Below are 21,455 nucleotides of genomic sequence, written 5' to 3' on the forward strand. Positions count from 1 at the left end.
AGAGGCTGGCCGTGGGCCATCCCCGCTGCCTCTGGGCAGTGATATCTCTGCCGAGCAGAGACAGTCCCACCGGCCGCCCCTCCTGCTCGGGGGATGCTCCACGAACACCTCGCGACCGGGAATCGTGCCGGGCCGGCAAAGGGCGATAGCGGCTCTATCAGCCGGTGCTCCGCTGGAAGATGCCGCTGGCATAAGGAGCAGGAGCCCGGCCCGCTCCGCTGGGCCCCTTCCAGCCGCGGGAGGAGCGGAGGAGAGGGAGAGGGAGAGGGAGAGGGAGAGGGAGAGGGAGAGGGAGAGGGAGAGGGAGAGGGAGAGGGGGAGAGGAGAGCCCGGCGGCTGTGCACGGGCAGGGAGGGAATCTAGGTCAGGACTTGCTTTAAAAGGGGGCACAGAGCCCAGAACGCGGCGGCTTCCAGCGAGGCCACGGAGCAGCGGCGCCTGCTCGACACCGGGAACTGGCAGCTGAGGGATGCCAGTGCTCTCCTGGAGCATCCCCATCCCGGGAGCTGCGGTGGCCGAGGACGCCCACGGGCGCTGCTTCTCGTGCGCGTGGCCGTTCACGCAATTCCTTGCTTTGCAGGGAAACAGTGATTTGTAATTCAGGGCTGGAAAACAACGTGGTGCCCAGGGACATGCGCTTTGCAGAGAGGCATGGGCACAGGGAGATGGCACTCACCTCCCAGATGAGACCATCAAATATCCCCCTCCTTCCCCTCCGCCTCCACACGGCTGGAAGGGCGTCAGCGAAGGGAACTCGCCCCAGGTCTGACATTTCTGCATTCGCCAGCAAACGGCCAAAAAAAAAAGCCCCAACAGAGCAAAAATCCCGGTGGCAGCAAAAAGGGAACTGGGCAGATGTGAAGGGTGCAGAGCTGTGACTGCCAGGGCAAACAAATGCCTCCACAGATATTATCCCCCCCAAATAAATTCCCAGCCCCGGCAGAGCTCCAGCAGATCTAAAAACACAAGAGGGATTTTATTTTTCCCCTCTCCTCAAATTTTAGGATTGCTCTGCACTTCCCAACACCCTTCAAGGTCTTGGGGAATGATTAAGTTGGCATCATGATGCATTTAATTAAAAGCCAGTGCCTGAAGGTAGAGGGAAATCAGCTGCTAGAGCAGGGGATTTTTGGAGGGCAATCCCGTGAGGCACAGCCTGATCCCTGGCTGTGGAGAGAGGCTGGACTTGGCAGTGGGCTTTGTGCCTGACAGAGCTGGCAGAGGCCACGGCAGTCCCTGAGAGCTGCAGCCCTTCTGCTGCAGCCACCCCTCGGGGCCAGATTTTCAGGAACTCAGGCTCTGGTGAGTTTGTAAAAATCCAGATTTTTCTCATGGGCTCAGCATTCAGCCACTCCCTGTGTTTCCACTGAGCTCAGCTTGGAAATAAAGTGTTTACCAAGGCTCCAAATTTCACAATAATCCCCCCAAAAATTCCCCCAATAAAAAGTTAAGCTATTATAGTGCCCCCTGTCCTTCCAAGGCCAAGCAGGTGGATGGGGGTCATGTGCTGTGCTCCAGGAAGGGCATTTCCAGGAGCTCTTGTGGCCTCTGCTCGGGTGGCCAAGGTGCTGATGGAAAAGGCTCTGACAAATTCCATTTCCCCATCTATATTCACTTCCCTTTTCATGCCTCATCCTGGGGAACCCGAAGAAACAGCAGAAAAGGCTCTGAAAATGAAACGAAGCCCCAGCCCAGTGGGTTTTCAGGGAAGGGATTGCAAAATAGTTGGAAGCAGAGCAGTGTAGGGCTGCCCCGTGTCCAGATGCAGGTCTCAAGCCCAGGTGGAATTTCAGGCTGTGCTACCGTGGGTTTGGGCTGCTGCTCCACTCCCTCCAAAGGGAACAGCAGATTGTCACCAGAGCCGAGCTCTGCCTGCAGCCGGCACGGGCCAGACCTCCCTCTCCTGCCTCTGCTTCCCCTCTGATGTCACTGCAGGTGGCACCGGGCTTTGAGGCACACTTGGAACGGGCAGTGTCCTGATCCCTGCAGATGCACACCAGGACAGGCTGGGGGTTCCTGTGACCGGGCTGGGGGTCCGTATGACCAGACCCAGGACAGGCTGGGGGTCCCTGTGACAGGGCTGGGGGTCCCTGTGACCGGCACCCAAGGCGGGCTGGGGGTTCCGGGAAGGCTCCGGGAGCCGCAGCCACCGCCGGACCTAACGGGAGCCCCAAACCCCGAAGGAGGGATGAGGGGACAGGCAGCGTGGCTCATTACCGTGCTGAATAACCAGCGCTAATTAACGAGCCCGGTGGGAGGCTCGGGCGGGGAACGGAGCTCGGGGGTCTTACGGAGTGACCGGGCCGTGGCAGGCAGGGCCATCCCCGGTGCCCCGGTGCCGGTGCTGCCCCATGGGCGCGGTGCCCTGTCCCGGTGTTGCCCAGTGTGCCGGGCCGTGCCCTGTGTCCCTGTGCCCGGTGTGCCGGGCCGTGCCCGCTGTCCCGGTGCCCCGTGCCGGTGCTGCCCGGTGTGCCGGGCCGTGCCCGCTGTCCCGGTGCCCCGTGCCGGTGCTGCCTGGTGTGCCGGGCCGTGCCCGCTGTCCCGGTGCCCGGTGCCGGTGCTGCCCGGTGTGCCGGGCCGTGCCCGCTGTCCCGGTGCCCCGTGCCGGTGCTGCCCCCTGCCCTCCGGCCGCGCTCACGGCACCGCCCGGCCCCGCCCGGCCGCGCTGACCGCTGCATGACGTCACGGCGGTGTCCGGTGCTGGGGGCAGTGACACACGTGTCACCGTCACCGTGGCGACGCGGCCGTGACGCGCTGTGCCCGCGACCCTCCCCGGAACGGGCGGGCGGCGCGCGCTGAGCGCGTCACCGGGGGCGGCGGCGGCGGCGGCGGCGGCTGGACGGGCCCGGGGCAGCGCCATGGAGAGCGCGAACCAGGGTACGGGCCGGGGGCTGCGCACCGGGCACGGGCTGCCTGGTGGCGGGGGGTCCGGGGCACGGGGAGAGCCCGGGCACGGCGGTGCGGGAGAGGCCGCTGCCGTGAGGGGGAACGCGGCCCCGGGCGTGGGGAGCGGCCCCGGGCGTGGGGAGCGGCTCCGGGGTCGCTCCTTGGCGCCGCTGCCCTCGCCGGGCCCCGTCCCCACCCACGCTGTAAAGCCGCGGAATGCCCGGTGCCGCTGCCGGTTCCGATGGATGCTCGTGGAGGAAACTCCGGCGGAGGTTTCTGTTCCCCGCCCCGGCGCAGCCCCTTCCCGCAGCTCCGCTTCCCCCCGCCCTGCTTTGCATAACGCGCCTCGCCTGCCGCTTGCTTATTCAGTGCCCTCTGCTCCTTGTCTGCGACAGATATCAACCTTAACTCTCCCAACAAAGGTCTGCTGGCGGATGCCATGACAGATGTTCCCGTGGATAACGCGGCCCGGGGCGCTGCCCCCGAGGGATTGACTCTGGCCGAGGAGGAGGAGCTGAGAGCCGAGCTCGCCAAGGTGAGGGGGGCTCGCTTTGGCAGCGTGTGCCCCCGTTCTGTTCTGCTGGGAAGGAACAAACACGAGCCGCAGGAGCTCCTGTTTTGTGCGTGTTTTGTCGTTGGGGGTTTGTTTCTTGGGTTTTTAATTTTGCAGTGTTACCTTTGGGTCTCTCAGCTAATTGTTAAAATGCACAAAGCTGGCAGATACTTCAAACGCTGCGGTGTTTTGTTTGCTCTTTCCCAGAACAGCCTAATTTAGGACTCTAAGGAAATAAGTTGCTTTTGATGCCGTGAGCTCAGTGTAAGATTCACATGTAGTTCCATGTGAAGAGAGAAAACACTTCAGGCAAATACTAAGCAAAAGAAAGCTATTTTTTCCTTAGGAAACTGAAACATTGGAGTGCTTAATGAGCTCTTCTTACCTTTTTCTCTTAAATATTTATTACGCTTTACAGGCAACTATTTTTGGTGCCTATATGCTTTCAAAAAGCTGACAGTTTGTAATGTAACATCCTGAAATTTGAGCATCTTTTGGGGTTTGAAGGTCAGGTTACCATTTCTGTCTGAAACATGGCTGAAGATGATTGCAGCTGTTTCTCCGTTGTTCTTTCCTTCACGTGAGAATCTTATGGTGGTTATTTGACTTGTAAGTTGTGGCAGGGGAGGACTTTGCTGCTCTGGGTGGTCATGCAAAGCTTGCTAAGGTAGAAATGAACCCATTCTTTCTGAAAACAGCTCCAGAATACTTTGAAAGTGTTGTAAGAAAGAGCTCTGAGGAAAAACTCTTTGCTTTAAGACATCAGAGGATAAGAAACATAAGATAAAATCTTAATTAATCAGGTTTAGCAACTGAATTGTGTCTGCTGTTGAAATTCCAATTCAAGGAATGGGTTCTTTTATCTCAGTGTCACTAAATCACCTGTCCAGTGACTTGTATGGAGGTGAAGTCTGAGTAGCCTCCCATTCCAACACAGTTCTTCCCAACTTTTAAAGTTAATGAAGTGTTGCTAGTTTCGAGGGAGGTAAAAATTTGTTTTAATTTACAGCTTTTAACTAAACTGTGATTTGAGACAAACCTCTGCCTTTCTCTAAGGTTGAAGAAGAAATTGGTACTCTCAGACAAGTTCTGGCTGCCAAAGAGAGGCACTGTGGAGAGCTGAAGAGGAAGCTGGGTCTGACTCCTTTGGATGGGCTAAAGCAAAACCTGTCCAAAAGCTGGCACGATGTGCAAGTCTCCAACGCGTAAGTGCTGCTTGTGACACTGCTGTGTTTAACTGGGACTCTGTGTGACACTTCCACAGGCTATTCCAGAGCTCTTTTGAGTGGCTGGAGGTTTCTCTTCTGATGGGTTTTTGGAGTAAAAGACACCTAAAAAAATCCTTTTTGTGTCTGTGTAAACTGGGCTGTCATAGCTGTGATTAGGATGAATTGTTGCTGGCTGCCCTTGCCCATGGTGTTAGAGATCTGGATCACACTTACTGGTTCAGTTTGCCTATTTCTGCCTGTTCTTTGAGGCACAGGCAGCTGCTACCTTGTTCTGAACTCAAGCTCAAAGAGAAGTGCAAGCAGTTTTGCAGCTTGTGCCAGTTCAGAAGCATTCCCTGGGTTGTAGAGCCTGAATTAAAAGCCTACAGTTCCTAGGAAAAAAATCTGTGATATTAGTGTGCTTCACCAAAGTCATCTTGTCCTAAATATGTGAAGTGAGACTGTTCCTGAACAGGCATTAAGGGTATGGTCAGTGCTGTGCTTGGCAGTGCCCAAAGAAGGGTCCATAAGGTAAATTTGCCCCTGCACTGGGTGTCAGGGACTCTGGGTATCCATGGAGGCATCATTCAGGCTGAAAGATCTCCTGTAACTTAACTGGGGTTTGGAGTTATTGGCAGTGATACTGCAGAGCAGATCATTGAGTCGTTCATCTTGCTGTTTATTCTTTTCCTCATCTCCCCTCCTCTGTCCCTGCCCCATTTCTGTTATTCCTTTGTCACTGGAATCTGTGTCATTGTCTTCTAAAAAATGAATATTGAAGTTATATTCATTAACACTTTCTGTTTCTAGTTATGTGAAAACATCTGAGAAACTTGGAGAGTGGAATGACAAAGTGACACAGTCTGACTTGTGAGTGCCTTGGGCTCCTCAGCATCACCTCCTTGTTCCTTGCTGCCTTCCCTGATTTGTGCTGTTACTTGTTCTCCCAGGCATCAGGGCTTGCTTGGGAGCTGGAGGCAGGGTGAAGCAGGATTGTTATTTCCAGCATGCCTGGCTTCCAGCTAGAAACATCCCTCAGTTGCAGAGGAGATGAGTAAATGTTACTGCCATCATCTCTGTCATGGTCTTGCTATTGCAGAAAAAAATTCCAATCAGTTACCAGACCACATTTTGTATTAAAAAAAAAAAAAAAAAAAGAAAAAAAAAAAAAAGGAGGGGACAAAAATTTAACCACAATTTCCCTTCAGCTCATAATTGGTAGGTTAGTCTGTTGTTTCAGGTGTCTTATTAGTGAACCTCTGCCTTTACTGTGAAACTATTTCTCATCATGAATATGGTAAGAATCAGTTTGACTGTTGCCTTTCTGTATGGTCACCTGGGAGAGAAGTGGCTGGAGGTGCTTCCCCAGAGCCAGAACTAGGGGCTGTGCAACTGCAGTGTGTTCATGAGCTTTAGAATCTGCTGCATTGGTGTGTGACCCTTTTTCCAGTGTCAGCACTAGAAATCCATGAATTTTGATCTTTGCTGTGTATCTAAGCAGGTGACAGATGCAGACGAAGAGCATCTGGCTTTTGCTTCTGGAATATATTCTTTAATTATATTAGAGCTCCATTGGTATTAGATATGAATCATTGATTCCTGCTGCATAGCTGAACCTAAGGAGCCCTTGAGTGCTTTCTGTGCTAAAATTTCTCTCCCTTTGTCTTGTGTTGAAGGAGATTATTTAGCTAAGAGGAAAACGTGGATTGGGAGCATCACATCATTAGGCAAAGTGGCACTGATCTAATTGGGGCAAGTGAATTCTGGGTGCTAAGTCCCCTCCGTTGAGCACCTCTGTGTTCTGTCTGAGGTGGGAGCAGCCACCTTCTGTAGTGTGAGTGTTTTGTACCTCCAGTGTCAGTTGTTGCAATCCTTAAGGCACTGTTTTTATATAGAGAAGCATGATTTCTAAAGATCAGAAAAACAAAAGTTTAATTGTTTGTCTGGTTCCTGCTCTCTTGGTAAAATACATCTTTGGGTGTGGCAGTTTAATTTTTTTGGCCGTAAAATCAGTTCACTGCTCTGTGCTTTTAATACAGACCAACAACAGCATGTAGGAAGGGAGCAGAAGATGCAAAGTTTTTCATTTCCTGACACCTTTTAAACTGCAGGCTTTGTTTCTTTGTGCTCAGTGTTTGAACATGCTTAAACAAAAGAAACTAGGGCTTAGGTGTCTCCCTGCCTCTCAAACAGTTCTTTTCCTTCTGGCTGTACCAGAGATACAAAGCCTCTGATACTGTAAGTGTAAAGAGTCACTAATAATGTGGAAAGTGTCAGAAGAAGCATCTGCAGTGAATCTTGGAGCTGTCTCTAACCTCAGTTGTGTTTGTAGATATCTTTCAGCCAGCAGCACACTGGAGGACTGGAATGAAAAATTAACTCAATCAGAAGCGTGAGTGTCTTAACCTTCAGCCTTAACAAATGCTTTCCTCTGCCAGTCTGCTGCCACTAACTGTGCTGTGCCCCTGCTCTGCTTTCACTAGATCTACCTGGATATTTATCTTTCCTAGCTTTTAATTTTTTAACCCAATGAATGCCTCTGCTGGGAGAGGGAGCTTTTCCTCAGGTCAGTATCCAGTGATTCTCTATCAATGCCTGCCTGGTCTCAGCTACCCTGGCTGAAACCCCTGGGTAGCTGAGACCTGTGTGCCACACCTTACACCTTCAGCTGAGAAGCTGAGCAATAGCCAGACTGACTTTCTTGTTACTCCAACATGCTCTGCAGGGAGCAGGAGCTTTGCTTTTCTGCTGTGGTACCTGATGAGAATAAAGCTGTAGTGGCCAGGGCAGCTTCCTGTCATGTTGGGGCCACAGATAGACTCAGCTTAAACCTCACAGCTGTTCTACTCCAGTTGTAGAATGCAAATCTCTTTTAGATGTACTTTTACTAAATGACTCAAATTAAATTCTCATCTGGACTAAATTATGGAAGGATATTATGGAAGTTGGCCTTTGTCCTCCTCACTGTGCCTTTCCCACAGTATGTAGGGCAATCCCTTACAGTGCTGCAGTTGGAGCAGGTAGATTTTGTCATTATTTTCTGAGCTGAATATAAACTGGGGAGGTAGGTCTTAGATGTGAGCCAGCTTTTCCTGTTCTCTGGAGAGGGTATAAAATGCAGTCCTTGGAGCTGGCTGGTTATCAGCAGCATGTGTGAATGCAGTTTTCTTCCTAACACGGGTGAAAGAGGAGCAGAGATAAAATGTAGGAGTAGCAGAAAAAAAAACCTTTGAAGTATGCAGGTCTACTTTCAACTGTGTTTTCAAGATTAAGAAGCTGTAAACTGTCACCATTTCACTTGCCAAGTAGGATGACCTTGGTTTTTTGTGCTTGCTGACAGTGGCTGACTCCAGCGGTGTTCAGAGTCCCTCCCTGGGTGTGCCTGCTAGAGTAGAAAACTTCTGGTTGTATCTGTTTCCTTGTACTTCATAAGCACCAGAAATGTGGTGGAAATGTGCTTTTGTGGAGCACTTGGGGCCTGAAGAGCTGTGGCACCTTAGCTTTCCTGCTTGCTTTGGCACTGGACAGAGTGACATTTGGTGCTTGTAAGAAACAGAGATGCGAGGGGGTTGAAAGATTCCAGCAATATTTCAGAAATCAATCAGAATTTCTACTTCTCTCATGTTCAGTGAGTGCAAAAAGGCAAGTTCAAGAAGTCCAAGGGTGAAGTTTTATTGATATGTTTTAAGGGTTTTTATGCAAGTGGATTGTGTTTCCTGTTTCAGTGCTGCTCTGCTCTGTAACTAACAAGGCTCTTGAGGGAACTGGGAATGGACCTGACTCCTGACCCTGTGGTGCTTTTGTGTGCTGTGGAATTTCCTGATGTTTGCCATTCCTGGCCACTGACTTTCCCTCTGCAAGCAGTACATAAACAGGCAAAACCCACCCTAGTCTGTTCCTAGATCCAGTTTCACTGTAATCAGAATGTGAAGGGACTTACATGGTTTGTGTCTTTAGCCAGACAGCTCACACGGTGATTGCTGGATAAAAGCAAAGGAGAGGAAGCTGGTGTTAATGGATAAAGGAGGATTTGAGGGTGCAGATTTCACTCCCTCCTTTCAGGGTTTATGGGAGAGGGGTGCTGTGAGTGTTGGAATACCACAGGATGAACAGCACAGGGCAGAGATCATCTCTGTGGCTTCTGCTGCAGCCAATTGCCTGTGAGTAAAGCAGGGTATTAGCCAGAGCTTATATTTATTACTCCCAGATTTGGATTATTCCATTGTGCTTTGTGCTGGGGCTAAGGGAAGAAAATGTTTGTGAATTTATACCCTTGGAAAACCAGGCTGTGCCACTTGCAGGAGAAGAGTTGCAACTTCTAGGTCAGGGCTGGGTGTAGTTAAGTTGCATTAAAGCCTTGTATAAGCTGATCCCTGGCTGTCACAGCTGCAGCTGCACACGTGTGTGTGTGGTGGCAGTTCTGGGTTACAGAGCTGCTCATCTCCCTGTGCTTCTTGCTCTGCCTCCTGCCTGGCAGCAGTGAGGTGTGTAGCTGTGGGGAGCTGTGGGTGCAGGACTAGGCTGGCCATCTGAGCCAGCTGCTGCTTTTTTGTGCTTCCAAGTTTATATTGAATCCAGATCTTTGCCTTGATCTAGATTGCAGTGCCAGCACAAGCAGTTGTGCTGAGGAAGGAGCACACTCAGGCAGAAGCAGCATCACCCAAGTGCTTGTTATTTGGTTATATTAAAAATTCTGCTGTCAGGTGTGGAAAACACAATAGGAAAATCTCTGGCCTTTATCTGCTGAAGCTGGGGATAATACCTGGAATTTTGCAGTGTGAATGGCACGATGGTGTCCTTTGTAAACCATTCCTCAGTGCTGAGCTCTGAGTGCCAAGCAGACGTAGAGTCAGCACTGCATACTTTGGTGAGCACGAGGGCTTCAATATTTGTTAGGCAGCTGTAAATCAAATCCCATGACAGGGCTCAGCCAGGGAGGAGCCTGGCTGCTGAAGGCAGGGATTGAGATCCTCCTCTGACACAGTGGTTGCAGTAGGAAGGTAATCCTTGTATGAGATCAAGCAGCCTTGGTGCTGATCAGTTCACTCCTAAATTGTGCTGAGGTGCAGAAAATTGTTCCTTGTTGGAGCACGCTCAGGTTCTTCTGGAGCTGTTGACTTCAAGAAGAATTGATCTGATAAATGTGTAGGTTATAGGAATTCTCTCTGAGAAGCAGGAGGAAGGAAGGAAAAACTGATCCAGCTTTTTGCCCTGTTCTGCCTAAGTCTCATTTATATTTGTTATTCAGAAATACTTGGCTGTGGTATTTAAAAAAACCCAGAAAACCAATGTGTTGTAATTGGAATTGCTCAAATCCAGTTCTAGTGCTGTGTGGCCCATGCACTTCTGCCTAGAGAGAAGGAGATGTAAGTAATTTGTCACTGTGGTGTTTGTAGTCAGGGGAGCTCAGGCATGAGAGAACATTAGGCTGTTTATAATGTCCTTCTCCTAAATGTCCTCACCAGGCAAGAAAAATAATCTCAAACTGAAATAGTTGGAATAAGAAAAGTTTAAAATGTTGAACTTGTTTTCCAGCCTGAGTATTTTCTTTGTAGTCTAAAGAATGACATAAATCTAGATGTTAATCATCAACTGTAGAATAGTTTAGAGAGAATGAATTAATGAAAGTGACACAAAGAATCTTTGTTTCTGAGATTAGTCTCATCTGAAGGAAACAAAGGTTCTCCAGTGTCTCCAGCTCAGGTATAAACTCAAATAATCAGCTGACAAATAAAAGCTGTCAGACTTCTTACCTGTTGTGGTTAATGGTAACTGATAGGAAACTTCTCTACCAATTTATTTCCAAACTGCTGCTGTAGAGCTAATGCTGATTCCTGCATTTCTTTTCTGTATGGTGATGATGGTCTTGCTTCTTGCCCCTTTCTTCCAAAGTATAACCCCACAACAAATGCTATGGCTTCCTCAAGGCTGAAAGGTTAGTATGGAATAGGTTCCTAAATTTATTTTCTCCAGGACACAAAAAGATGGTTGCAGACCAATTAGGCTACAGTGCTGTGGTGTCAGAGCTCCCATGTGGAAAATTTGGTTTGCTTTGGTTTTTAGCAGATGTTTGTTAGATGTAAGAACATGTGATCTGAAGTATAAGGTGAGCATGTGGGAAGGTTAGTCCTACACTTGCTGCTTTTGTAAAACTTCCAAATATTTGAATATATGCAAATTTGGAAGTGGCTCTTTCAGTGAGGTCAGTGCAGCTCACTAACCCAGCTTATTTCCTTTAATCTGGTGTCCTTTTTCAAAATGGGGGGGGGGACGGACACTTTTGGATCCAATCTTTTAGTTCAATTTGTGTTTTTTTTTTCCACGTAGTTACAAGAAGACCCAGGAAACCCTTTCCCAGGCAGGACAGAAGACTTCAGCAGCCCTTTCCAATGTAGGTTCTGTTATCAGCAGGAAGCTTGGTGACATGAGGTAAGATTTCTGCTTTGCACTCCAGTGCTTTGATCTTAGTTTCAAACAGGAATTGGACTTTAGACAATAACTAGACTTTTTTCCATTTTTCTGCTAAGTTGGCAGCATACTGCTGTTGATGGACTGCCACCTTCTGTGTGGCCCTGTGCATTGTAGTTTTGAACAGATTGAACACTTGTTGAAGACTTACTGAGGGGATAAGCCTGTTCTAAGGCATCAAAGTTTGGTTTGGTTTAGGAGAACTGAACAAATATTTTTAGAAGCCTTCCCCCTTTTACCATCATGTGGATTCACTGCAGCTTTTATATCATACATAAGAAATTAGAATTAAAATTTACCTTTTATATTTCTTACTGGATTATGGCAGTGTGTTTTCTCAGTGTGACTGCTTTGGATTAGAGAGGGGTCATCCCTTCTGTGCTCTGTTATGATTAAAAACAAAAAGGGAGAAGTCTGTTTGCTGCATTCCATGTGGTTTCAAGCCCTGGGTGTTGAAATTCCATGGAGAAGGGCAGCATGTCTTCCAGGCACAGTTATATCATGTTGGTTGGAAAATACCAATTGATTCAGAAGATTATGACATTAAAAATGTGTTCTGTGGTTGGGGTTATCTCAATTCCTTAAGTAGATGACCACTGAAATAATTGCAAATTCAAACCTCTCCAGACTAGCAAGAGGAGCAGGTTCTCCTGGCTGAGGTTCTTGCTCTGTGAGTTTCTCAGCTGTACAAAGCCCAAGGTTAGAATTTATTTACCTGCTCCTCAGAACTTTAAGCTAAAGATTTCTTCCCTACTAATGGTAACATCCACATTTTTTATGCAGAATCCCTTGACCCGGTTTTTCTTGGATTTGAGAGCTAATTCTGGATGTACAGCCTGTCTAGGTCACTAAGGAAGGGTTTTTAGAGCTTGTATTTAACATGCTGTCTCAAACCTTGGATTGAATGGGTAGCTGTCATTCTTTGTAGGGAATTTCCTATTCCACTGTGGCTGGGAGTATCTGAGTGGTAAGAACTTGTTGGCCTCTGATCACATAGTACTGATTTATTCTGGTTCTCTCCTCAGTGAGTTAGTTACTGTGTTCCTGGAGGGTATTTTTTGGTGTTTTCAGTAGCTCACATCTCTGAATTTGGCAGAGGACTAGCTGGCTTCCTACCCTTTCCAGCATTCAAGTTGGAACTTTTCTTCCCTGGAAACTCCCTAGTCTGCTGGAAAAAGAGACTTTGATGTAATCACAGCAGATTACAGATACTGGCACAAGATGTGGTGGGAACACATTTTGCCAAACTGATAAGTGAATTTGGGGCCTGGTTTCTGCAGTCTGGCCAGACTATTGCAGCAGAGAAATGGGAACTGTGCTTTTTTTGGGATGGGGAACTCCTGAACTGGGGTTGCCACAGGCAGAAGCTGTTTTGACAGGCTTGGTCCTGCCTGTTGTTTTTGAGTTGAGAGAATGCAGGTCATGCAGCTGCTGAAATGTTTGTGCCATCCCAGGAGCAGGTGATGGAGGGAGGGGATACTGGGGTGCTTTCCTGGTGGCAGAGCTGGATGTGAAAAACTGGCTTCATAATCAGCTGGCCCAGGCATGAGCCAAGCCTTTGCAGCAATGGTTTTCCCCAGCTTCAACATCTGCATTCCTTTTTATAGCTAATACCTTGGGTGAGGTGTTATGAAATATAGGCAGCTTCTGCCTTATCACTTGGGAGTCCCTGCCAAAGTTATTTCAGCAGGATTTGTGTATGTGGCCCTGCAGGGGAACACAGTAATGATTTTTTTTTTACGACTTTCAATTTTTCTCTGCATATATAAACAGACTTCTATCTCCTGTGCTGCATCCAAGTCTTCCTATTTCTGATACTGAAGAAGGTTTAACTCTGAGCATAAGGTTTTGCAGGAACTGTCCCACTTTTCACCCTTGCCAGATGAACTGTGGTGTTCTGATATGTGATCAGAGCTGATGAGGAGTGAAGTCTGTTGTATTGCTGTGATCACTGCTCTGAACGAGGGGGATGATCTCTGTTCCCAGAGAATCTCTCTTACAGCTCTTGTAGCCTACACTGACCTCCATTATTGTACTCTGCTTTTTTTTTTCCTTCTTACACTACAAATTCACTTGTAAAGCAAGTTTATTTTCCAGCACTGGAAGTGTTGAGATAACAGAGGGGATTTCCTTGTTTAGTCAGCCTTCACCAGCTGATAAATGCAAGGAAGGCCTGATGAATGGGACAGAGCCTCCAACACACCAAGGGTGTGGGCCTGATTCCATTAAATATGCTTAGATCAAACAGTTTTATAAATACAAGTAATGTGTTAAATCTTTAGACTTGCTGTATTCTGGTCAAAATAATTTTGCTGTGTGGATTGTAGCCTTGGGAAATTAATGCTGTATCTGTGTGCTCTCTGCATTAATGCTCTAGTGGATTGCTCTGAGGGAAGGAAATGTACCTTAGTGGGTGGGATTTTTTCAAATCTTGGCCTATTCAGATGTCTCTGTTATCTCCACCTACAGTTAAAAAGTAAATTGGCTTTTAGACATTCTGTTCCTGCATTTTACTGATTCCAGTAAACTGCAAAAGTGGAAGTGTTTTCTTTTTGTTGCTTTGTGGGTTTGTGTCCACCTGTGCACTTCATGGTGTCTGATAAAGTTTGCTGCTGTACATAATGCTACGAACAAATTTATTATGAATTGTTAGCCTGAACCCAAAGTCCCTGCAGATTCTGGAATTTATGTGAACTTTCAATCCTTGTGGAAGGAGGAAAAGGGTTACTGCTAGGTCGAGGCCAAGATACTGAACAAGGAACCAGTGTTTGTGGTATTCTGTATGGAGCAGCATGGTGCATGCATGTGTTACCTGTGTTGTTCTCCTTTAAGCAAGAGTAAGTAGAAAGTTAATTTATTTCACATGCAAAGGCAGCATTTCAAGGCATCTTCCCTGACAAAGAGCTGACTTGGATATATGGGGAAATGAAACCACAGAGCCAAACATCTTTGCTCTGGCTGTACTGTTGCCAAGTGCATCCAGCTTACCATGACTTCTTCCTACTGCAGAGACAAAAATTATATTTAACTGGAATAAAACACTGCTCTGGCAGGAGAAGCTTCTTTAGAGCATCCTGGTAATCTTCCTAATAGAAGTAGGAAACCTCAGTATGTTGTTTCAGACTGCTGAGATGCTACTGCATTGCAAAATGCCATCCTAAAAATGGGTAACTAAGCTACAGGGTAAACATGATACCTTTAATCTTATATTTTTTAACCTGCAGTGCATTTGTTCTCTGAACTGTAACTTTGAGATTTGCAAGCTTGGCAAGATAACCTGCAGGTATCCATTGCAGGTTGCCCTTACTCAAGTCCTCACCAGAAGTCTGAGCAATGCTGTCTTTGTATGAGAGACCACAGGGGGAAATGGGGGAAGAGGTATCTCTACCAATATAGCTGGTGCTTGGTAGAAGCTTCAGTTTAGGAAAAAAAATGCTTAAAAAAAACAAACATGTGAAAGCAATGGATGGGGATAGGTAAAATGTTTTGGTTTGCTGTTGCACATCTACTTCTTCCCCTTCCCACTGGGTTCTAAGTTGATATAGGTGCTGTTATTGCTCTTTGGGAAACAGCTTGTCTGGAGTCAATGAAAAGCATTATTTTTGCTTGTTCCTGTGATTTATTTTAAGAGGCTTCCTCCAGGGTAGTTGACTTTTCTGTCCCATGATTCTGTGAACGTGTCCCTGTGTTTGGTGTTTAGCTCTGCACAAGTTTCTGACCATTCCTTCCTTTTTCTCTCTGCTGCCTGTGGCCTTTCCCAGGGCTCACTCCATCTCACATTCCCTTAGGTAAGATACTCTTCAAGGCTCTAAAAAAGAGCATTTGTTTCTGTGCCAGGCCCTTGCAGACCTTAAAGGGGAAGCTGGTTATTTAAACCTTCCCTAAACTTTTGACACAGATTGAGAAATCTACCACAAGCCAATGCCCTGGGACTGACTTTTGTATCACAGTTGCAGTTAAATACTGGCTATCCTATATCCGGAAAACTAAATTTGGGGCTGCAGCTGTTAAATAAGGGGAGAGAGGGCTGGCTCCTACCACTTGGGTTGTCCAGAGCAGCCTGTGTGTGGACAGTGAATGCTTCAGACCTGGGATTAGGCTGCTTTTGCACGGTGTCAAATTGTCATTAACTTTCTCCTCCTTGTCCCAAATGCTTCCGAGCAGCGGCTACTCCATCCGCCACTCGATAAGTATGCCAGCCATGAGGTAATGTAGCCTGTGTCTCCTGAGTGGGGCTGGGGGGAGGACAGCTGCCTCCATCACTGCTGGGGGGGTTTGTTCTCACTTGGACAACCAGCTCCTTTCTTGAGCTGGCCCCTCTTCAAGCATGGATTAACCACAACCTGCAGTTTGACTATTTAAAGGGTTTTTTAATATCTCTTAAGGTTATCAGCACCTTGTCTTGGACTAAGTGCATTGTTACAGCTGTACCAAAATTTGGTTGAAGCTTTCAGCTTTCAGAGGTCCCTGAAGGGCAGGATTACAGGTCTGTCACAATGCATGGCACAGCCATTGCTGACACCAAGGTGAATCCTAACAGGAGCCCTCTCCTCGCCTTTGCTCACAGTGCATTAGGTGGTGATGTCCTTGCAGGAGAAATGTCTGCCAGGCTGGACAAGGCCCACAGAACTCTCTCTGCTTCTCCTCTTTCCAGATCAACGGAGGTGGTTTTATGGCTGCAAATCTAAAGCAATTCCTTGGAACAAAAATAACTGAGATGAGGCGAGTCATCTCGCAGCGCTCCCGCAGCCTGGCCCGGGGGAGCAGCTCTATGAGTAATTGCCTGGTCTGGAAGCTCAGTACAGAGCACTCTCTGAAATCCTTTGCCAGTGAAGCAGCTTGTTGAGCTGTCAAACAACTGACCTGGTTTTCTTTGCTAGAAATATGAAATGCTCTGATTAATTTATTACACTGTGATTTTCGTGAGCATTTCCCGATGCAAATGATCACCCCTGTAGAAATAAAACTGCTGATAGGTACAGGTACATAGCCCTTCCCCTTCCTCCCCATGGGATGTGATACAGGAAACTGAAGCCTTTGTTTTAAACCTTTCTCAGCTTTCCCTTTCCACTATTTAAAACAAAATGATTTTAGCTGGAAGTTTTTTAAAGCTAAGAGCTGGTTTCTTCTCTAATTGCCATGCCTTGATTCCCCAGTGAGCTAGGACTTGTTTTTCTCAATCATTTAGCTTGAGCAACTGAGTGGACTGCACGTGGTATAAATGTTTTCCTTCAGAGTTTGGATGTGGTGCCCTTGCCTGGTGTGTTTTAGAGATTTGTACTGAAGGCTGTGAGGAGCTGGAATTGTTCTGGGTGACAGTGTCATTGGAGGGGAGTGGCCACAGAGCCCAGTCACACTGTGCCATTTGATATGGTTAAGAACTAACTTGTCTTGATTTGTTGTTTTTTTTTCTCTCCTTTCTTTAAGGAATTCTGCAACCTTCAAGTCTTTTGAAGATAGAGTTGGGACCATAAAGGTAACAGTCTGCTTTGTCTTGTAAACACAGAGTGCGAAGCCTTGTGCAGAAACTTTAATTTCTGCAATGTTTTTCTTGTAGACTAGTATTCGGGCAAATGGCCTCTCAGATATGTGAAGTCTTGGCTACAGTAGGTGACCTCGACAAGGGGGAATTGACTTGGTATTCCCAGTGCTGCTTTCTTGTTGTCCTCACTCTCTTCTCTCCTTCCAGTCTCGAGTGGTGGGCAGCAGGGAAAACAGCACTGACGGCCTCCACTCCCCCTCTGGAGCTGGGGACAAGCCTCCACAAGACAATGCTCCCTTCTAGACCTGGATGTGGCTTTGCACAGCTGTGCACATCTGGAAGAGCCCCCTCCCTCCCAAACCTTCACCACAGCAACAACATGCAAACCCAAGAAGGGGCTGAGAGCCAGTCTGGAGACATCCATCCTTCATTCATAGACACTGCTGCTGGATCCAAGTCAAATAAAGAGAATGCAAAGTTTTGTACACAAATAATATTTTACACTAAAGTTTGTAGATCTTATGTATCACTGCTGTCCTTTTGGGAGAGCGTGTAAGCTGGAGTTTCCTTAAAGTAGCTCAGAAATGCCACTGCTGAAAACAGTTCTCCTTTGTCTGACATAGCTTGGAGCAGATACATGGCCCTGAGCAGCATGAAGAGGGCAGTAACTGGAGAAGCCAAGTGCATGGGCACCTTAGCTTCAGCTTCTGGCTCTGTTCTCTGTGTGGGCTACTTTGGGAGCTCCCAGGCTTCTCCTGTTACTGTTTTCTCTGGCTCTCATTGGAGCTGTCAGGTAAATGGGGTAAACAGTTGGGGTTTTTTCTGGGCTCCTAAAAGGTAAACTTCACTTAGCAGCTGCCTCGTTGTTACACTAATGCTCTAGCTTTAACAAAACTAAGAATCTTTATTTTTAAATGCAATGAACTTTAAAGAAATAAAGCTTAAAAACAAACAAAAAAAAAAGCTTTGGCATATTAGGGTGATGCTCCCTTGGACTCTGAAGCTGAATTGCAAGCCTTACATCACTTATGCTTTACTTGTTTATGGTTTCTTTTCTGTAGAGGAGACTGCAAGGGTTGTAAAGCTGGTTGTTGAACACTGGAGTTTTGCATCATGCAGTCGTAGCAGCATGTTTATAAAGCCAGTTCTTGTGTTAAATTCAGTGGTGCACTCTTTGTTTCCCGAGTGTATGAAACTTGCTTCTCCCTTCTCAGCTTATCCCTTCGTTCTTGGAGGAGGAATTTCTGAAGGCTGGAATATGGATACCATTGGAGGGACTCTGCTCTGCTCTCTGAGGGCTCCTCCAGCTGGTACATCTGGCTGTGACTGGATGGGTTTCTCAGTTGAAAGCCCCAGCTCTAATTTTGGTTTACAAAACTGGCAGAGAGTCATGGAGCTCACCCAGTCCCTCCAGGGGCTGGATGTTTTGCTCTTTTGATGTCCAGCTTCATTGCTCAGAAGCTGACAAATTCCAAGTTTTCTCCTAGAGGCCTGATCTTATTCTAGGCAAGGTGCCTCCACATAGAAATACCTAGAGTGAGCAATTCTGTGCCTTAGAGGCGAAGTGGGACTTACTCAGGTCTTTAAACTTATGTACATATCTGGGTAGTTTTAGTGGTTTATCACCCCAGAGGAACTGAACTGCCTCCGACCCTTTAGAGAAGCAAGTTTTGACACTGATTTGATTAACCTCCATTTCCCCCACCCCTGCCCCCCTTCCTTTGCAGACCTGGGGATGTGGGATGAGATGTTAGTGGGCAGATGTACTAGGCCATAGGTGGAGTGTAGAGTGTTGTTCATGGGCACTCCTTGTTTGACTGGAACTGCTTCCCTGTGAGGAACAGAGCCAGTGAAATGGGGACTGCAGGAACTCTGGTATGGAACTGTTTCTCTTTAAAATAAAGACTGAGGAAACTTGTCAATAAAGAATTCCTTTGGGAGAAAATGGGGTGAATGTTTTTGTTTTGTTCTGCCAGCACTGAAAACCTCTCTTGTATGCATGTTATGAACTCATCAGGTAAATACCAACTGCCTGCAGCAGCCTGAGGCAAGAAGCAAGTGAAATATTCCATCCTATCCCTCTGGCTTGTCTGCTGGCTCTGTGGATGCTCTCTCATGAAGGAATGTACTAAATAATATTTACAGTCTGATGTTTCCTTTCCAAGATACTGGACACTGTTCCCAAGCTGTGCTCTGGGCTGGGGAACTGCAAACTCCACCAGTGGTGCTGCAGGTGAATTCCAAACTTCCTCACACCATTTTCCTGAGCTGGGAGCGTGGGACTGCAGTCCCAACAGTAACCTTGGCATTGGGAGCTGAGGCTGGAGAAGTTTCTAATGTGGAAAAGCTGCAGCTGTGGTGCTGGTGTGGCTTGACAGCGTGATATCTCAGGGAATCAGTTTCCTCCATGGAAGCTCTGGCAGTGGAACAGCACAGCACAGAGGGAGTTTTGGACGCATGGCTGGAGCTGGGAGCTGCTGTCTCCAAGTTTAAAAGCACAGTGCAGAGCAAGCAAATGTGTTGTGGAGAGGCCAGCAGAGATCCTCAGTGTGTTGTTTTCAGAAGAAGGATGCCCAGCTAGGCTTGAGGAATCTGTTTGGTGATGAGGGCTTTATTTTGGTTTTGTGGTGTTTGGGTGTTTGTTTTGAAGGTGTTTTTCCTACATCACTTCATTAGGTAAAACTACATCTCTCCAAATGGAGCTAAGGACAGAGGCTTTGGTATGAGACCTGATCCTGGAGGAGAGATGCTGGGAGCACCCAGGCTGAGGTGAGGGCAGATGGCTCTGTCCCACAAAGCAGATAAATGGCAGAATCGAAAAGTAACTAACTGCAAATCCAGGAAGGAGCCACTTTTCCCTTGCTGGCACCATGTCCCAGCCCTCAGCCAAAAACCACTGCAAGCGTTTCTTACAGAATTTGACATTTATGGTCTGAGAGGGGTTGCACAACCACCCCAGCAGCAGGAGCCTCTGCTCGTCCTGGCCAAGTGGGCAGTGTCCAGAGCCAAGTGCTGGCCACAGGCTGCCAGCCTGGGCCCAATTGCTGCACCCCTGGGGGTGCTGGGGTGGGCTCAGTATCTCTTCTTGGGTGCAGACTCTGTGCAAGATCCAAGGTCAGTGCTGGAGAGCCCCACAAGTAGCTGGTGTTCTGGATGGGCAAAGGTGCAAGAGCTGGGCTGGGGATGGAGCTGGAACAAGGAGAGGGTGTGGGTGTGTGATTCATGGTGATGACTCTGCTGGCAAATAGGATCCATCATCATTCATCTCTTTAAAACGTGAGTCAGAGGCAGCAGACGGGAAAGGCCATTAGAGCCTCACGGAGAAGCCACACACCAGCAGGACAATGCTGGAGTGATGGGAGGGGTAACGAGCCACTGCTCCTGAGATCACCATTCCAGGGTCACCTGCTACAGGATGCACTGGATGGGTGGAAGCTGTGCTTTTACCCAACACTGGGAAATAGCCACGTTTCCCAGGGAACAGCCAGGAGTGCCAGGAAACTTGAGCCACTGGGAAAAACAGACTCATGAGCTTAAAAACCTCATTTGCCCTAATTGTAAGCACTCGTTTTCAACAAAGGGAACCGGCTCTGCACTGAGCTCCTGAGGACCCCAAGGGCCGGTGTGGGACTGGGGTGGCAGGATGGGATTCCCGGAACGGGAGGGGGTGCAGGTGCTGCCCAAAGCACACTTAGAACTGGGGTCGGTGTGCGGGCAGCGGGCTGAGTGCCCGGACAGCGCCCCAAAAGCAGTGAACCCTCCGGCCTGCAGCACACGGGTGATGTCCTGGGGGTGCTCCGTGTGCTGCCCCCGGCTCCCCCTCTGTCCCCCCTGACTGCAGCCCGTGTAGCTCTGCCCCAGCTCCGCAGACCCCCGTGCCACAGCCCTGGACCCAGTGCTCCCTGTGCCACGGCCACCAACACCTGGGGGGAGCTGCGGCCTCAGGCCCCACCGATCCTTGTGCCGCAGCTGCCAGTGCCACTGCAGCTCCCTGTACCACAGGCGCGGGCTCCTGCGATGGACGGGGAGCTGCAGCCCCCGCCCCCTGTACCGCAGTCCCCGGTCCTAGCGCAGCCCCAGTCTCGGTGTCACGGTCTCTGGCTTGCAGCGGAGGCAGAACCTCATCCTCGGCGAAAAAATAAAGTACGTATCGCTCCCTGGTGGTCTAGTGGTTAGGATTCGGCGCTCTCACCGCCGCGGCCCGGGTTCGATTCCCGGTCAGGGAAGTTCCATTTTGCCGCGCTCCGTCCCGCTTTTCCCCTTTCCTTCCCCCGCCCCCTCCATTCCCACCGGGATTTCCCCCGCGCGCTCCCGGCGCTGCGGCCGCGTGCCCGCGCGCGCGCGCGCGCGCGGCGGGGGCGCTGCGTGTCGGGGCCGCGCATGCGCAGTGCGCCGGCGCCGGCCTCCTCCCGTGGCCGGGTCCCGGTCGGTGTCTGGCGGCGGCGGCGGCACCGGCGCTGAGGGCGGAGCGCGCGCGCCGCCGCGACCGGGCCCCGCGCGAGGCCCCGAGGAGCCGCCCCCCCCCCGCGGGGCCGCCCCCGCCCGCCCGGGGCTGTGCGGCTCCCGCCCGCGGGCCGCAGGTGAGCGCGGCGGGGCCGGGCCGCGGGCGGAGGCCAAGATGGAGCTGGTGGCGGTGGCGGGGGGGGCGCGGCGCGGCGCGGCGGGAGGACCGGGGGAGGGTGGGATGTGCCCGCCGGTGTGTCCCTGCCCGCCGGCATCTCCCTGCCCGGAGGCATCGCCCGCCGAGCATCCCCGCCCCGGGAGCCCCCCGCCCCGGGAGCCCCCCGCCCCGGTCCCCGGTGGCGGTGCGGGGCCCGCGCCCCCCCACACTCCTCGGAGCAGGGGGGAAAAGCCCCGA

General features: G+C 49.4%; 2 protein-coding genes across 19 annotated transcripts in view; both read left to right on the forward strand.

Moving 5' to 3' along the window:
* Positions 1 to 2,717: 2,717 nt before the first annotated feature.
* TPD52L2 (TPD52 like 2) lies at positions 2,718 to 18,544 on the forward strand. 17 transcript variants are annotated; one of them, XM_079321615.1, is made up of 11 exons: positions 2,720 to 2,877; positions 3,282 to 3,421; positions 4,496 to 4,644; positions 5,458 to 5,517; positions 6,980 to 7,039; positions 10,975 to 11,076; positions 14,877 to 14,903; positions 15,280 to 15,321; positions 16,543 to 16,591; positions 16,673 to 16,721; positions 16,805 to 18,544. In XM_079321615.1, the coding sequence occupies exons 1-10, from the start codon at positions 2,859 to 2,861 to the stop codon at positions 16,706 to 16,708; spliced, it is 684 nt and encodes a 227-aa protein (XP_079177741.1). In that variant the 5' UTR covers positions 2,720 to 2,858; the 3' UTR covers positions 16,709 to 16,721; positions 16,805 to 18,544. The 17 variants fall into 17 exon arrangements, with proteins under 17 accessions (XP_079177739.1, XP_079177735.1, XP_079177744.1 ...); XM_079321613.1 differs by lacking the exon at positions 16,673 to 16,721 and having other exon boundaries at positions 2,718 to 2,877; positions 3,309 to 3,421; XM_079321609.1 differs by lacking the exon at positions 6,980 to 7,039 and having other exon boundaries at positions 2,718 to 2,877; positions 3,309 to 3,421.
* A 2,460-nt stretch (positions 18,545 to 21,004) lies between these two features.
* DNAJC5 (DnaJ heat shock protein family (Hsp40) member C5) overlaps positions 21,005 to 21,455 on the forward strand; it is a 28,920-nt gene continuing 28,469 nt past the window's right edge. For both annotated transcript variants that reach the window (XM_079321817.1, XM_079321816.1), the window contains exon 1: positions 21,005 to 21,177. The gene's annotated coding sequence lies outside the window, so the exon portion shown is untranslated. The remainder of the gene's footprint in view (positions 21,178 to 21,455) is intronic.

Source organism: Erithacus rubecula, assembly GCF_903797595.1.
Source record: "Erithacus rubecula genome assembly, chromosome: 18".
NCBI lineage: Eukaryota > Metazoa > Chordata > Aves > Passeriformes > Muscicapidae > Erithacus > Erithacus rubecula.